The 16440-nt window shown below is 52.2% G+C and overlaps 1 protein-coding gene across 12 annotated transcripts in view; it reads left to right on the forward strand.

Annotated features, from left to right (window-relative positions):
* JADE2 (jade family PHD finger 2) overlaps positions 1-16440 on the forward strand; it is a 58804-nt gene that overhangs the window by 20703 nt on the left and 21661 nt on the right. For 4 of the 12 annotated variants that reach the window (XM_010590704.3, XM_064276360.1, XM_064276370.1 and 1 more), the window contains 6 exons: positions 4338-4495; positions 9056-9216; positions 9929-10140; positions 11795-11962; positions 13471-13587; positions 15083-15547. In XM_010590704.3, the coding sequence (XP_010589006.2) occupies positions 4338-4495; positions 9056-9216; positions 9929-10140; positions 11795-11962; positions 13471-13587; positions 15083-15547 (1281 nt within the window). The remainder of the gene's footprint in view (positions 1-4337; positions 4496-9055; positions 9217-9928; positions 10141-11794; positions 11963-13470; positions 13588-15082; positions 15548-16440) is intronic. The other 8 variants (XM_064276429.1, XM_064276416.1, XM_064276426.1 and 5 more) reach the window with 3 other exon arrangements.

Genomic DNA, 16440 nt, shown 5'->3' on the forward strand with positions numbered 1-16440 from the left:
GGAGATCTCCTTGTGTCCTGGCATGTGTCTTCTCCCGTCTCTGCTCTGCTGGCTTGTTTAATCTCTTTTATATCTCAAAAGAGATTGACTCAAGATACACCCTACACTAATCCTACCTCATTAGTATATCAAAGACAACCCATTCCCAAATGGGATTATAACTACAGATATAGAGGTTAGGATTTACAACACATTTTCTTGGGGAACGCAGTTCAATCCATAACGACAAGGTAGTGTGTTTCCAGAGCAGTGTCCCTGTATCTGGGTAGAGTAGGGTCTTCGGCCCTTCTAGGGCTGCAGTGGCACCCATGGCACTCAGGTTGTTTATTAAATTAGTGTTTCGGACCTTGAAACATTCTTTATACTTCTTGAAGAAGCTACAATTAAAATATCCCAAGCAGCTCGGCAGAACTTCGTTGCTAGGCAGCAGACCTTTAAAGACAATTTGTCAATTTCTGCCAGAAGAGAGAAAAATTAGTAAACATTCACATTCTAAGTAAATTGCTTGTTTTTAGCTCCAAACTTTTTCACGGCACCAAGCCACCAGTTCATCAGTGTCCATTTTATTTCTTAGTTTAGAAGTTCTGTGAGAATAATTGAGCTTTTTTTCCCAAGCCTAACCCCTGGCAATTCAAAACAAAAAGGAGTTCAGATGGCAACCATATTTGTGGACAGGTTTTATATTAATGTACAGAGGCTCTTTTGGTAGATATGGAATACCCAGTTGCCCAGCTGTTACCAACCATGGCCTTGAGCAATAACCACAGAAAGTTGTGGCAGACCCACTGGGCTCCAACGTTGAGGCCCAGCCAGGCCCCACCGAGTCTTATCTTCTAATGGAATAGGCACATAGCAAGAAACCAGGAGATTCCAATACAGGGGCTATGGGATTCCGATGAGGCACAGAACCCAGCTTGGGATCGGGGAAGGCTTCCTGGAGAAGACCTGGGCTGGAGTGAGATCTTAAAGATGAAATAGGCCAGCCCATTTGGCAAAGCACACAGTGCTGGGGAGGCTGCCAATGTATCTGTGGCGACGGGGCCAGGGAGGAGCCTGCAGCCCTTTCTGAAGGCACTGGAGAGCCACTGGAAGGCTTGGGACCTGCAAGGGCTGCTGTCACATTTGCATATTCCAGCCTTTGGGCAAACCATCTGATTTGACCTAAAGTTAACTTGGGGTGTTGGGCCAAGTCCGAAAACCCCCATGAGCACGTGGCTGAAGGGGCAGGGAAGCTGGAGGTGGGGGGCGGGGTGTGATGGCTCAAGAGTGTTAGCCTGGGCTTCTCTGCAAATTCCAAACTGTAGGACCTTGAGTAGGTTACTTAACTAACTTGAGTCCAGGGTTCTGAACTGTAAAATGGGGATGTTGGTAGTACCTACCTCATAGAGTTGGTTAAAAGATTAATAATAAATTTAAGGGTAGTCCTTAGACTGGTACTCGGTACCCAGGGCTCTTCAGGTGTCATCTGGTATCATCATGAGTATGCTGTCTTTTCTAGGCTCCCAGGAGTCCTCTGCCTGAAAGGGCCCATAGTGTCTGCCTATTGCTCCCGGGGTGACACAGGACAAAACTGGGGACCCTTCTTGGAACCAGACACCTTCCTCTCTTGACTTTCCCTAACTGCAACAGGAGGGGCCTCTGGAGCTGAGCCCAGGATCCCTTCTTGCCCCCAGTTCTTGGTGCCAAGCCTGTGCCTAGGTTAGGGCCCCTCCGCTTTTGTGGCTTGGCACTCTGGTCTTTCTGAGCCCTGGTCCTTGGGCTTCAGTCCCTGCGGACAGCACTCAGGTTCACACAGTTGAGGATTTCAGCCTCCGGATGTGTCTACAAGGTGTCTTAGCCAATGTTGTTGTACGTTGTTGATTCAATTTCCAACTCATAGCGACTCCATGACAGAGTAGAACTACCCCATAGGGTTTGCTAGGCTGTAGTCTTTATGGGAGCAGATCTCTAGGTCTTTCTCCCATGAAGCCACTAGATGGGTTCGAACTGCCAGTCTTATGGCTAGCAGCTGACCACTTAACTATTGCACCACCGAGACTCGTTGCAGCCGGTCAATAAAAACTCAAACCTGTTGCTGGCGAGTCGATTTGGACTATAGCGATCCTATAGGACAAAAGAACTGCCCCATAGGGTTTCCAAGGATTGGCTGGTAGATTTGAACTCCTGACCTTTTGGTCAGCAGCCGAATGCTTAACCGCTGCACCACCAGGGCTTCAGCTAGTCAAGAGAGATTCAAAAAGCACTGCCTAGGAGCCCACTGGGGGCCTCGAATTCATCAGATAATACCCCAGGGAGACCTTTTCATTTATACGTTTATTCATCACTCAGCTACTCTTTACCAAGCGAGTACTATGTGCTAGTAATCACACCGGCCGCTGAGAATACAGCGAACAGGACAAGTGTGGCTGGGGCAACAAGACAAGAAACAAGCACATACGAATGGACCAGATAATTTCCAGGCATTTAAGTGTTGGGAAGAAAATGAAGGCGGGTGATAGGGTGGAAAGTGTCTCTGTCAAGGGCAGTCGGCACTCTGAGTCGGGGTGTTAGGGACGGAATTCCCAAGGAGGTGACATTTAAACTGTAGCTGAGAATGAGGGAAGAGCAAGAGGTTTCTTGTTCACCTGGGCCTCTTTAGGAGGGCAACAATATCAGGGCTCCTGAAGAGTTGAATTCTGGGTAAGGAGATGGGCTGTCCCAGGTGGGCAGCTCCCTGTGTCATCTGAGGACAGCAGGGCTTTAGATGCCACTCCCCTTGGCCTGACTGAGTCTGGAGAACTTTGAGGCAGCCTTGAGCCTACTTCGGGTTCAGTTCACCCTAGGCCTACGAGGAAGTAACCTAGCCCTGGGCCTGTTGGGCATGGTAGTCTCCCGAGGCCTCAGCTGGGAAAGGCCCCAGGCAGAAAATGGGGATTGCTAGAAGACACCAGAAAGCACCCAGCCCCCCAGGCTGCACTCAAGTATTGGCTGTCTTACTGCTTGCTAATAAGATATGCAAATTATCAGGGCTGTGAAATCTTAGCCACATTCCTTCTTCTGTTTAATTAGCATTTAATCGTAATCTCATTTTAATTTTTTCACACTAGCACCCTAATTAAATGTTAGGGTGTTAGTCTTAACAATTAAACTGTATTGGCAAATAGAGTCTTCAAGAAACTTGACCTTTTTCAAGCCAGGGACCTCTCCAGCTAGATGTAAACGTTAATTAGGTTACTTCTGCAAGATGGTGCTTCCAGCCCCATCTGGGCACTATTTCAGTCTTTTTTTTATGTGTGCTTATGGCCCTCGACTCAAATAGGGCCCACACAGCCAATGAGTTTGGCCCCCAGCAGGCAGAGATTACCACTGACTTCGTGTCTCATGAGTCTCTGGAAGGCTGAGTGAGCTGACTTGGCCCTGGGGCATGTCAGTGGGCGCTGATTTGGGATGGAGGGGGTTGGCGTTTCATCTGAGGACTGGTATTCTCCTTGAAGTGGTTTTTCTTGACTCAGAGATGTGAATTCTTCTGTGACTTGTGATTCTCAAGTGATGATCACTTGGTACCTGAGCAAGTCTCATGCTGTCTTGAGGTGCCATCAAGTCCCACAACAGACCTTTGTGGGGGCCACAGTGAGATCGGTCAACTGGGGCAGGCAGCATTGCCAGTGCTGGCTGGGGCTGGGTTTGGAGATTGTTCTGGGATGGAGGGAGGAGGAGCAACAGACAGCCAATGTTGGAAAGAGCAGTTTCCTCGAGTGAGCCAGCGTCAGAAGTAAACCGACACTTCGTTGTCTAGTTACTTACGGCCTGCCTTGAGGGGATGTAGATGAGTTTGATGAAGATAGAAGGAAACCCTATACTCCTTCTGCAACACACATAGAGGGTGGTAACATAGAGTCAGTGGCAAGTTAGGAGACGTGGTATCCCTGCTCTTGAGGGACCTTGAAGGGCCTGACCCATGTGAAGACATTCTCTAGGCTGCCCCAAGCCCCACCCTCACCCTCAGCTATTTGCATAAGCTCCTGGTATTCAACCCTTGTACTCTTTCACACCTCCACTTGTGCCTGTGGTTGCAAATACACAACGTACTTTTAGGCCTCAACGGAAATTCCCTAAACAGTCACTTAATGGCAGCATTGCATTGACAGAAGCCTCTCTGCCATCCATTTTTTCCTCAATTTTTGCCTTTCTTTGCAAGTCTTTTCCTTCCATTTAGGTGCTACCCCCATCCATCACTCAAACTCTGTCCCTCAGCAGGTCAGAACACATGTAAATTCAAGCCAACACACTTATTGAACACCTACTGTTCACAAAGCACTGTGCTGGGTTTAGCCTGAAGCCACTCTTGCTCCTGACAGGTTTTTCGGACAGACTTGATCACAGCCATGAAGATCCCGGACTCATACCAGCTCAGCCCCGATGACTACTATATCCTGGCGGACCCATGGCGACAGGAGTGGGAGAAAGGTGTGCAGGTGCCCGCTGGGGCAGAGGCCATTCCAGAGCCCGTGGTGAGGTGAGCCAGGTGGCCCAGGCTGGGAGCCCATAGGGACAAGGGAGAGCAACAGAGGCTGCTTCCTAGGCAGGGGACCTACCAGTCCTGGGCTCCCTTTCTAGCTCATCTCCATTCTGTATTTGATTCTCTTGTCCCATAAACCACTGAAATGTTCAAGAAATACTTGCAGTAGATCTTTGAGGCTAACAGCTTGGGCTTGGGATCAACTCTGGAGCCAGACTGCCTGGGTTCAAATCCTGCTTCTTACCACTCAGATTCAATGTGACCTTGGGCCAGGAGTTTAATCCCTCTGGGCCTCTGTTTCCCTGTCGGTAAAGTGGAAATGGTAACACCACCACCTACCTCATATGGTTGTTGAGATGATTTAGAGAAACAGTGTGTGGAAAATGCCTGGCACACAGCAAGCTGTCTATGAACACTGGCCATGGATTAGATTGAAGTAGATCCAAACTGGGTCCCGAAAGCAGATCTTACTAAGAAAATCATCAGACTTTTAACTCATTTTTAACGCAGCCATGGTCTTGGCTTCATGAACTTTTCAAAAGGTTCTTAAAGGAGGAGTCAAGGCCTGGCACACAGCCGATGCCTAGGATATGGTGGCTACTACTAGCCTCCGTGGAGGGCCCCTTGCCAAGGCCAGGTCGGGATGAGTCCTCTCTGGGCTGCGAAGCGTTCTGGGTTGTGTGGGGCAGAGAGCCCTTCCTGTGGCTGGAGGCTCTTGTCAGGAGGCTGCCACATGGGCACGGACTTCGCCACCAGCTGCAGAGTTCAGCCAAGTGCTTCTTTCTGCACCCTGGGAAACCCTCCGAGTCATGTCCTCAGCCAGAGGGGCCTAACGGCCCTGTATTATAGTCATGTGGCCTCAACTGGGCAGCTTGGGTTATTGACAGTTTATTCATGGCGTTGGCAGCCCTGTGGCTCTTGCTCGGGGCCATGGAGACCAGGCCTGGGACAAAAATTGCAGCTGTCACCCCCTTTGACATTGGCGCTGTTGCTTCCCTGGCAGCTGCACCCATGGCTGGCTCATATACACTGAGTGCCTGCTTGGTGCCAGCCCTGTGCTAGGCATGAAATCAGAGAGGCGGAGTAGATCCTGAGCCCGCATTCAGGTGCTATATGAGGACTGTGTGTTGGGAAGGACCACTCCTCCTCCATTGTCTCCTGCCACCCACTCCTAAGGGCCAAATACCTACCAACACTTGTCCAGAGTCGTCTGAGAATCAGGGGAGCCCAGGTCTCTCTGGAGAACCTGGGGGCCCCATGGGGGGTACGTGTGGGATTTGGAGAATAAATCTATTTTCTACACCCTTGCCCAGGGTCAGAAACCTGGGTCACACCCCCAGCCAGTCTCACGCCTTCACCTCTGCAGACTAAGGAGCTGTTTACTACTTGAATTCTTTGATCCTGCTTCTTCATCTATAAAGTGGGCATATTAACATTACCTGCCTGACCCTGTGGTTGTGAGGATTAGGTGAGACTATGTGTGCTAAGTTAGCGCCGCAGTGCCTGGCTCATGCCAGGGCCCAGGGCAGTGGGGGAGGAGCCAGCCATCAGCTGGGCAGAGAGAGGTGATTCCTGATTAGGCTCGACCCAGCAGTCTTGTCCTCCCTCCTTGATGTCAATGTCAGGTGGTTCTGGAAACATCTGCTGGCCTGGGTACTTAACTGCAGATGCTTCCACACCAGTAGCTTGGCTTCAGTCTGCCTATACGGTGTCTTATCTGTTGACATCAAGAGGAGAGCACACGTGTGCAGGCAGTTTTGGTGTTCAGATACATTCCCAGCATACATGGCTGCCCTAAGCCAACACAGCCTGCCCGTGATCTTTGCAGAGGATAGGTAGGGAGGGGGAAGGGAGGTGTTCTCTTGGAATGAGCTCATGCCGCTTTCCCTCTCCAGCCCAGCCCCTCCATCCTGGTGGGTGCCTCTCACCACACAGCCCTCATCTAGAAGCCAGCAAGGCAGTCAGCATGATCGTAATTGTTATAGGACTTTTGTTTCCAAGTACTTGCTAAGCTGAGCCTGTCATGTTCATTTTCTCATTTAATTATCATATTAGCCATATAACGTATGTATTACTGTCCCCGTATCATAGATGAGGAAGTCGGGAAATTCTGGGGACTTCCCTGAATGATCGCTAGGGCCTAGTGGGCTGGGTCAGGAAATCAGAGGCCACGGGAAGGAGCCCAGGGTGCCCCCGTGAGGCCCAGAGAGAGAGAGAGAGAGCCTTGTGCCTTGGTCACTCTGGGATGCTGACTCTGACTGCCCTCCCCCCAGCTTCTACCCTAGTCTGCCTCTGTCCCTCCCTCCCTGCCTGGTCCTCCCTGTCCACCTCATGGGAGAACCTGTTCCCGGAGACCATGAGCTGAGCTCCGTGTGGCACAAAGACCCAGCTTCTGGTGTCTGGTCTTCTGGAGTAGAGAGACCCATCCCACCTCCCCAGACCTCAGTCCCACCTACCTCCTTCCAACTGACCTCAGCCTTGCTACTGCAAGACTAGGATCAGGTCAGTCCACGCCTGGTGGGAGAGCTTCCTCCATAGCCAGAGCCAGAAGGGGCCAAACAGATGGAGCAGAGAGCTCCAGGAAGCACAGGAAGTACCTTTTGTGGTGTGAGCCCCCCGTAGCCTCAGATCCCCAGAGAGAAGACGTGATCTTGGGCCTCAAGGGGCCTGGCCAGGTGGCAGCCAACAGGGCCAGCAGGTATGAGTAGTTAGGCTGGTAGGTGGTAGGATTTCAGGGAGGGCTGCCCAGGCTAAATACATGCTTGGGGCACAAGCAAAGCAAAGTCATAACAAAATTAGGGGCTTTTTTTCTTTCTTTTTTTAAGCATGTGTTATTTCAAATAACAGCCTCACAAGGAAAGTGAGAACTTGTTGGACTAACAATATTGCTTCTGTTTGGAATCACTTACTGGAGAGGAGTGGCACCATTATTGCTTAAGGTCTTTCTTAATCTGTCCATCTTACGTAGTACAAGGTAGTGCCAAGCTGTTTTCCCTTTCTTCCTGACCCCTCAGCCTCATCTGGGCATCCTTCCTCCCTGTTTGGACCTCTGTTTCCTTCATCTTTCATGGCCCTCTTGCAAACACCCAGGGCATTTTCTGGAGCCCAAGAGCTGGCCCCACAGCTCAGCCATGTCTCTGTGCCATCCAAGGTCCTGCCCTCTCCTCCCCAGTCTGCAGCTGAGTCACAGACCCTGGCAGCCCTGCCTGCGACCCCCAGGAGGCCTCTCCTGGGCAAGTGAGGGGCCTCTCAGCCCTGGCAGGGATGACCAGATGGAGGCCAGGCTCCGCAACAATAACCATAGCAACCAGTTGAGGAGGTGGGAAGGGTTGGCATTTTGAACTGGCTTCAGGAACTGAGGGACAGCACGTATGTGAGCCAAGGGGGGAAACTGCCCTCCCAAAGCAAAAAGCCCTTATATTCCACTTCAGAAAGTGAGAAGTGATATCCAGAGGTCTTAAGATATACACTCTCACACACACATAGTGCTTGCTCTGTGCCAGGCCCTTTTCTAAGCGCTTTACATGTATTAATTGATTTAAACTTCACACCAACTTTAACAGGTAGGTTACTATTATTACTCTTCCACTCTATGGATGAGGATGCTGGGCCGCAGAGAAGTGGTTTGCCCAAAGTTACACACTGAAGGGTGGAGCTTGGGACTTGAGTCCACCACACCATGCAGCCAGGGCCCTGCCAAGATGCCTCAGAGACAGAGCCAAGGTCCCAAGGGAGGGCTGAGCTGTGGATGGGACCCTGGGACTGTAGTTGATACATCTTTGTATCCAGAGTCTCCAGTTTCGGGTAACACCATAGTGAGGGACTCCCTGATCACGGAACATTGTATGTAGGGGAAGTGCTGGCTACGCTGTGTCCCCTGTGGTGGCTGTGACCTGTTACCTAGCAAGAGTCACCCTGGGCTGCAACTATGTAGCAGGGTTGGGCAACTCAAGACCATGGAGTTTTCAGGCTGTTGGTGAAGGAGGGGCTAGGGCATATGAGGGCATGGAACCGTCCCTGGCTCCTTCCCAGCCTTGAGGGGTATGCTGAAGTACATGGAACCCAGCTGGCCCTATTCCCCTTGTACCAAAATGGCTGGCAAAGGGGTAGCCCAGGACAGGACTTGGGACACCTCCTACAGTCTTGGTCAAGGCATAGCCAGATCCTTGGGCTTTATATAGCTCAGGCCCAGCTCCGCTGATGGGAGGGCTAGCGGATATGTGCTCCAGGCAGGTAGGATGTTTATAGAATTAGCAAGGGCTGTGAATCAGCCCACTTCCATCCCCCGCTCTGCCCCAAGCCCTTTGGATCTTCAGTGTCCTTACTGTTTACCCACAGTCATGTCAGTCTGTGCTGGGCAGGGATGTGGGTAGAAGGAAATGTAAGTAGGAGATGGAAGAGGGGGCTGCTTGGCATCAAAGTCTGGTAGCCTTACTTGTCTACCAACTCCTCAGCCAACTGATGAGGGGCAGAAATTCTCACTGGAGTTCCCTAAACCCAGTGTGGGTGGCAAGCTGAGGGTCCCTCTCCTCATGACGCCCCGTCTTGATTTCCTAGGATCCTGCCACCACTGGAAGGCCCCCCTACCCAGGTGTCCCTGAGCAGCTCTGAATTTGGTGAGGGCTCCCAGCCCGATTGGCCAGAAGGCAGCCGCTATGACCTGGACGAGATTGACGCCTACTGGCTGGAGCTCATTAACTCAGAGCTCAAGGAGATGGGTAGGTGACCCACCAGGCCAAGAACAGGATTGGGGTGGGGGGACAGGGAGGGCTTTCTTCCAAACCCCAATATCCTATCTCAGAAGGGCAGTGGCTAGGACTGGACTTTGGCACATATCTGGGGCGTGAGGTCCCTACACCATTATAGATTGGAGAAATTATTTGATGTCAGTACGCCTCAGTTTCTGCAGCTGTTGATGGGAAAACTAATAGTATACGTAAATGACATTCTTGGTTCCGGGGACTACGGTAGTAAGAATGAAAGTTGTATGAAGAATACGGAAGCACACAGTGAATCTAGAATGACAAATGGGACCAGGGGTCAGCTGGGTCACTTGGTCAGAGCTCCTAGCTGGAGCCCACTCACATGTCCCAGGGAGGGCCAGCTCTGCCATACTCAGCCACCTTCAGAGATCCCCCCATACACACAATGCAAGCAGTAGATTCTCTGGAGCCAGCCGGGACACTTCCCTACACCTGGTGATCTGCCTGTGCACATATATCTGTGTGGTCACAGGGAGGCTATCTAAAGTCAGAATTCCACAATGGACAGGGGCCTTGGAGATTGCCTGGTCCAGCTCGTTGAGCTGCCAGACAATGGAGCTGAGGCCCAGAGACGGAGGCTGCTTTTTCACAGATCACACAGCTGATAAGTGGGAACCTTCCTGTACCTCTGGGCTGCTAACACCCTGCCCTGCTCTCCTCCCTGCAGAGAGGCCGGAGCTGGACGAGCTGACCTTAGAGCGTGTGCTGGAAGAGCTAGAGACACTGTGCCACCAGAACATGGCACGGGCCATCGAGACGCAGGAGGGGCTGGGCATCGAGTATGATGAGGATGTGGTTTGTGACGTGTGTCGCTCTCCCGAGGGCGAGGATGGCAACGAGATGGTCTTCTGTGACAAGTGCAACGTCTGTGTGCACCAGGTGGGTAGCTCCTCAGTGTCCCGAAACCCCACACACATACACTGCCTGGGTGGGCCTCCATCCCTCTGCCTGGAGCTGGCCTTCCTGGCTGTAGGAGCACTGGGGCACTGAGCAAAGACCCCTAGGGAGGAGGGAAAAGGAGGGAGGAAGGGAATGGCGTGAGTGCCCTGTGGTGCTAGGGACACCCAGGGCCCTTTGACCCAGCCCTGCCAGTCAGACTTGAGTAAACTCCGATTGGGTGTTCTTTTAATTCTCTCTCCTGACTTCTCTCTGACATTTTCCACGGAGCACCCGGGTCCCCCTCCCCTGAAGCCCTGCTCCTCTGTTTCTTGCCATCCTGTACTTAGAAAGAGGCAGCGCAGCGTCGTGATGGAGAGTAAAGCCTGGAATCAAGCTGCCTGGTTTCAAATCATGGCTCTACTCTTCACGAGCTGGGGGACTTAGGGCCAGTTTCTTTTTTTGTTGTGCTTCAAGTGAAAGTTGACAATTCAAGTCAGTTTCTCATACAAAAACTTATACACACATTGTTACGTGACCCTAGTTGCTCCAGGGTGGAGACAGCACACTCGTCTCCACCCTGGATTTCCCATGTGCACTCAGCCAGCTCTTATCCCCCTCTGCCTTCTCATCTCACCTCCAGACAGGTGTTGCCCACTTAGTCTCATGTGTCTACTTGAGCTAAGAAACTCACTCCTCACCAGTATCGTTTTATGTCTTATAGTCCAGTCTAATCTTTGTCTGAAGAATTGTCTTTGGGAATGATTTTAGTTTTGGGCTCACAGAGAGGCCGGGGGCTATGTCCTCTGGCGTCCCTCCAGTTTCAGTCAGGCTGGGCCAATTTTTTAACTTTTCTGGGCCTCTGTTTCCATAACCGTAAATAAAAGTGAGAGGATTAAGTTACTTACTTCGAGTTATTTGCTTAAAACAGCATACTAACTGACAGGGACCGTGAATATTTGTTACCATTATTGGTATTATCAACCAGGTGTGGCCTAACCAGCCCCCACCCCCTTGACCTTGGGCCCCAAATTGCTAGGTTTTTTGCATCTCTGGGCCTTGTTTACAGAAGACCTGACTAGGACCCAGGGGACCCTTCTCTGGGAAAACCACTCTGAATTTGACTTTGAGGCTGCCCTTACCCACTGCTGATGGAATCGCTGCTGGGGAGCTCAGAGTCAGGGGCTTCACCTGGCTGGCAGGTGGGTAGGTAGTACACCCCTTGTGCATCCATATCCCCAGCAACTCTTAGGCCCACATGTCTTCCCCAAGCCCTGGGTACATCAGGAGGAGCCCTGCTGACAGATCTCTGTGTAAATAATCTGAACCCTCTGGGCCTTGTCCCTAGGCAGTGTACGTACTCAATTGTGTATTCAACTTAAGGGCTTCATGGACCTTCCTAAAGTCCATTACACATTATGAACCTCTGGTTAAAGTGACTGTCCCCAGCAGGGGGCAGACCTGAGCGAAACACAGAGGACTTTTACATAAATGGTGACATTTTAGGCACACTCTGCAGGCAGAGAGCTTCCCAGGAGGCTGGAGGCAGCATAGCAAGGTAGTTCGGGGCTGGGACTGGGGCTGTTCCCAGTAGCCTGCTGACCACATGTGAATTGGCCAACGTCTCTGACTCATGACCACCCTGCTTTCTCCCCAGGCGTGCTATGGGATTCTCAAGGTGCCCACGGGCAGCTGGCTGTGCCGGACATGCGCCCTGGGTGTCCAGCCAAAGTGCCTGCTCTGCCCCAAGCGAGGAGGAGCCCTGAAGCCAACAAGAAGCGGAACCAAGTGGGTGCACGTCAGCTGTGCCCTGTGGATTCCTGAGGTGAGCAGGTGTGGAGGTGGGGCCACCCTGGGGGAACAGTCCGTAGGGCAGTGGGTCTGCATGAAACTCAAAGGTCAGGCAGCAGGGCACTGGGAAAAGAGTGCTGGCCCTCAGGAACTGAGGCAGTGGACCTACATTAAAACAGGAGGGTGTCAGGCAACAGCCCCCAGGGAACTCCGCTTGTGGACTTGGGCAGAAGTCAGATGGTAGTTCCCATGGGACAAGGAGTTATGGGGCTTGGGGGATTCAGGTCTGGGGTCTGGACAAGCAGCAGCCCGTAGGGGAAGCAGATTGTAGGTCCATCCAAATCTAGGCAGTGGTTCCAACCAATGTGAAGTTGCGGGTTTAAAACAAAAATGAGCCATTGATCTTAAAGAAAATCAGGCAGTGAGCCTAATTAAAGTTTGGGTAGTAGGTCTGCTCCAGCTGTGGGTGGGGTGGAGGGGCAGGACTGCGTCTGAGTCCAGGTGGGAAGAGTGAGCTAGCAGAGACGCTGGGTTCATGGAAGCCCATCCGATTTTATATGAAATGTGAAGTACTGAAGTTCACCAGCATTTCAGCCATGGCCCTGCTATGTGCCCCTGACCCAGAATGTTGCCCTGCTTCAGTGCTGCCTAAGCCAGGAGCAAGCAGGTGGCCCTGTCAGCAGGTGGCCCTCCCCCTGCTGAGCCTCCCATTGCAGGCTTCTGTCATGGTAGCTGTTTGTGTCAGCAATAGTCACTTGCTCCCAGATCAGCATTTAAGGGCTGGATCTACTTCTGTGTACTCTGGGCTGAGCATAGTAGGGACAGAGGAACCAGTGAGGGTCCTTCTGTGGGCCGTCTCAGCCTCAGGGTGTGGTATCCATGCAAGGGCCCTTCTTCCAGTCTTAGGTAAGAACAGTAGGGAGCAAATTGCTCTGTCTCTGGGGTAGGTGGATGGGCTGTTCCCAGTAGGAGGGAGGGTTATAGGTTCACCTGCCTCAATAGAAGCAGAAGGGGACTGAATAGAGGTACATCGCCCATGGGCTAGGAGAGCCCTGAAGTTCCCCCAAGAGATGCTGTCATGGGGCCCTTTCCTGGTGCCCAGAAAAATACATAGAATATATAAATGTTGTAATAAGAACTCTGGAGATGCTATTAGCAAAGGCCTGAGGTATGGAAGAAAGGAAGACCCTTCATACACATACACACATACACAGATGCACCTCCACCTCGAGGCCCACCCATTCACAGACACACACTATCAACCAGTCATGTGCACTGATGCACATTCTCTGGTACATTTATAAGCAATTGAAAATGAGTCACCGATGAGGACACATTACACACTCACCCAGATGGTTGACCTGGGACCGCTAGAAGGGACTTGGGCCTTTGAGCCATGCTTGTTTGGAGTCAGGAAGGATCTGGATTCGAGGCCTGTCCTATCTGTCCTCCACCTGGTTTCAGCAGACAACCCCTACTTTGGGGTCCTTGGAGACAGGCTGGGGACGAGGGCCCTGATGTAGCTCCTTGTGTCCTGCCCAGGTCAGCATTGGCTGCCCCGAGAAGATGGAGCCCATCACCAAGATCTCACATATCCCAGCCAGCCGCTGGGCTCTGTCCTGCAGTCTCTGCAAGGAGTGCACAGGCACCTGCATCCAGGTACATGGCTGACTCCACCCCCTGCTGCCAGGAGCCCAAGAAGGACCAGTGCACCCAGGGTGCTCCTGGGCAGCCTAGGAAACAGGAAGCTGCCTCTATTCACCTACCTCCATGGGCCAGGGAGGCGTGGGACTAGGTCTCTACCGGGGGTGGGAGGGGCGGGGGTCATTACTCTATCCCCCATTCCTCCGGGGAGGGGTGCGGAGCTGGGGAGCTAAGGTTCACCATCCCAATACAGTACTGAGAACCTTGGCTTTCCCCAAGAGTAAGTGCTTTGGGCCTGATAAGTACATTGATCTCTCTTCTGATGTCAAACTTGATTTGTGGGAGGGGCAGCACTCAAACTTCTACTCCAGCTGAGGTAAGAGGCTCTTCCAACACAGGGCAGGGCTGCTCTAGTCTGCCTATAGCAGTGGTTCCTAAACTCTAGCGTGCATTAGAATCTTCTGGAGGCCTTGTCAAAACGGATTGCTGGGCCCCATTCCCAGAGGTTTTGGCTCAGTAGACCTGGAGTGGAACCTGAAAATTCACTCTTCTAGTGAGTTCCCAGGTGATGCTGATGCTTCTGGTCTATAAGTTGGGGGAGTCATCCTTTCTCCCCCTTATCTGTACAGGAACAGAGTTGTCATTGCCACAACTAGATGTGTCTCATCCATTCATAAACCAAAAACCAAACCCATTGTTGGTGAGTCGATTCCGACTCATAACAACCCTTTAGGACAGAATAGAATTGCCACATAGGGTTTCCAAAGCTATAAATCTTTATGGAAGTGGATCATCAAAAGTCTTTCTCCCTCAGAGCAGCTGGTAGGTTTGAACCACTGACCTTTTGGTTAGCAGCGAAGCATTTAACCACTGTGCCACCAGGGCTCCTTTTCACTTGTTCATAAGACCTTCAGAATGCCTTGCAACTCCGACATAAATGGCCATGGATAGTTGGATGGGCTCTTGCTGAACTAGTCTTCAGCCGCCCACAGCTGTCATCTGAGGCTGGGAGGGAGGCGCAGGCCCTGAGCTCCCAGGGCAAGAGGAAAAGGAAGGGGTCCAAGTCCAGCCCCACCTCCCAGAAGACAGAGCAGGTGGTGAGGGGGGTGGAACAATTGTTCTTATCTTAGATAACATTGCAGAAGAGGTAACGAGCCATGATCAGCTTTCTTTTGATGCCTTCTGATCTCAAAGCTGTTTTGCCCCTGCAAAAATGCAGCTTGTCCCCAGAGGGGTTGGCCAGTCATCTTCTGGTCATCTTCTGGTGGTCGACTTCCTCAGGATATATGGCGCTGAGCTCCGTTTCTTTCCAGGGCTCCCTGTTTCCCACCTGTCACAGCTTCATGCTCATTAGGATATTGGAAGTCCTATCAGATTTTATTTAGGGTCTCACCAGTATTCTGGGCTCTCAGTAGAACACTGGGGGAAGCACCCAACATCCTCCTTGGCCCCCACCAAGGCTCCCTTCCTGCCCGTGCTCAGCCTGACGCTGCTCTTCCTCTCCCGCTAGTGCTCCATGCCTTCCTGCATCACGGCGTTTCACGTCACATGCGCCTTTGACCATGGCCTGGAAATGCGGACTATATTAGCTGACAACGATGAGGTCAAGTTCAAGTCCTTCTGCCAGGAGCACAGTGACGGGGGCCCTCGGGGTGATCCCACATCTGAACCTGCAGAGCCTAGCCCAGCTGGTGAGGACCTGGAAAAGGTGACCCTACGAAAGCAGCGGCTGCAGCAGCTGGAGGAAGACTTCTACGAGCTGGTGGAGCCAACTGAGGTAGCTGAGCGGCTGAACCTGGCAGAGGCGCTGGTCGACTTCATCTACCAGTACTGGAAACTGAAGAGGAAAGCCAATGCTAACCAACCGCTGCTGACTCCCAAGACCGACGAGGTGGACAACCTAGCCCAGCAGGAGCAAGATGTGCTTTATCGCCGCCTCAAGCTCTTCACGCACCTGCGGCAGGACTTGGAGAGGGTAAGTACCCCTGCTGACTACCACTGCTTGGTGGGCCATCCCAGGAGCTATTTCCACTTCACACTCACTACCCGAGACTAGCTGTGGCTCACCAGGGTTCAGACTGTGAGCTCTGGCCAGTTGGTCCTGCCACAGGCACTAACCAAGGGGCTGAGGACTTCCAGGTCTTGGAAAGAGTGGGGCTGGCTGATACTTTGAGGAACAGGGAGGACCCACCTTGTTGAGTCTCTGAGTCTTTCTTGTCCCAAAGCCTTTCTCAGGCCTGGTGAAGAATGGGGGTCCTGCCAGGATCATGAGGCTGGGGAATACCAGCAATGGGGCAAGGACCCCAGGCTTCTGACTTGTAGGCGCTACTAACTCAGTTTTGGCTTCTCTAGGCCTTGCGTTCAATACAGGAGCTTCTGGTTAGCATCTGTGGCAGGGGAGGAACTCGGGTCTGCCAAGCTGCCGCCTTCGCCTGTACCGAGAGTCTAGGCCTCAGGTGCAAGGATTGTTGAATCAGCACAGCAAGTGTGCACTGGGCCAGGCAGGACAGACAGATGTGGGTGCTAGACAGAGGCCCGGAGGTGTGCAGTGTGCGTGAGGGTTGGCAGCAGCCTGTGTGGAGCAGGAAGGATGAGGCTGGAAGGGCCTGTCTTCACTCGTAGGTCTCAGGAGCTGGGTTGGTGAGCAAGTGTACCAGGAAGCTGCAAGAAGTGTTTTGAGCAGGAAATGCCCTGATGTGGTAGGAACTTCGAGCACTCCTAGAGGGGGAATCACAGGGCCCTAGGTGGATGAATTGGCTGATAGCTCCCCAGCTGTGTGCTGGGGTAGAGAGGGGTAGTGGCTTGATCCAGAGTGGTAGTTTTGGGGTGAGATGAGGGGACGCAGGTGCCCAGATTTTGTGCTAGGCT

This window comes from Loxodonta africana, chromosome 2 (assembly GCF_030014295.1).
Source record: "Loxodonta africana isolate mLoxAfr1 chromosome 2, mLoxAfr1.hap2, whole genome shotgun sequence".
NCBI lineage: Eukaryota > Metazoa > Chordata > Mammalia > Proboscidea > Elephantidae > Loxodonta > Loxodonta africana.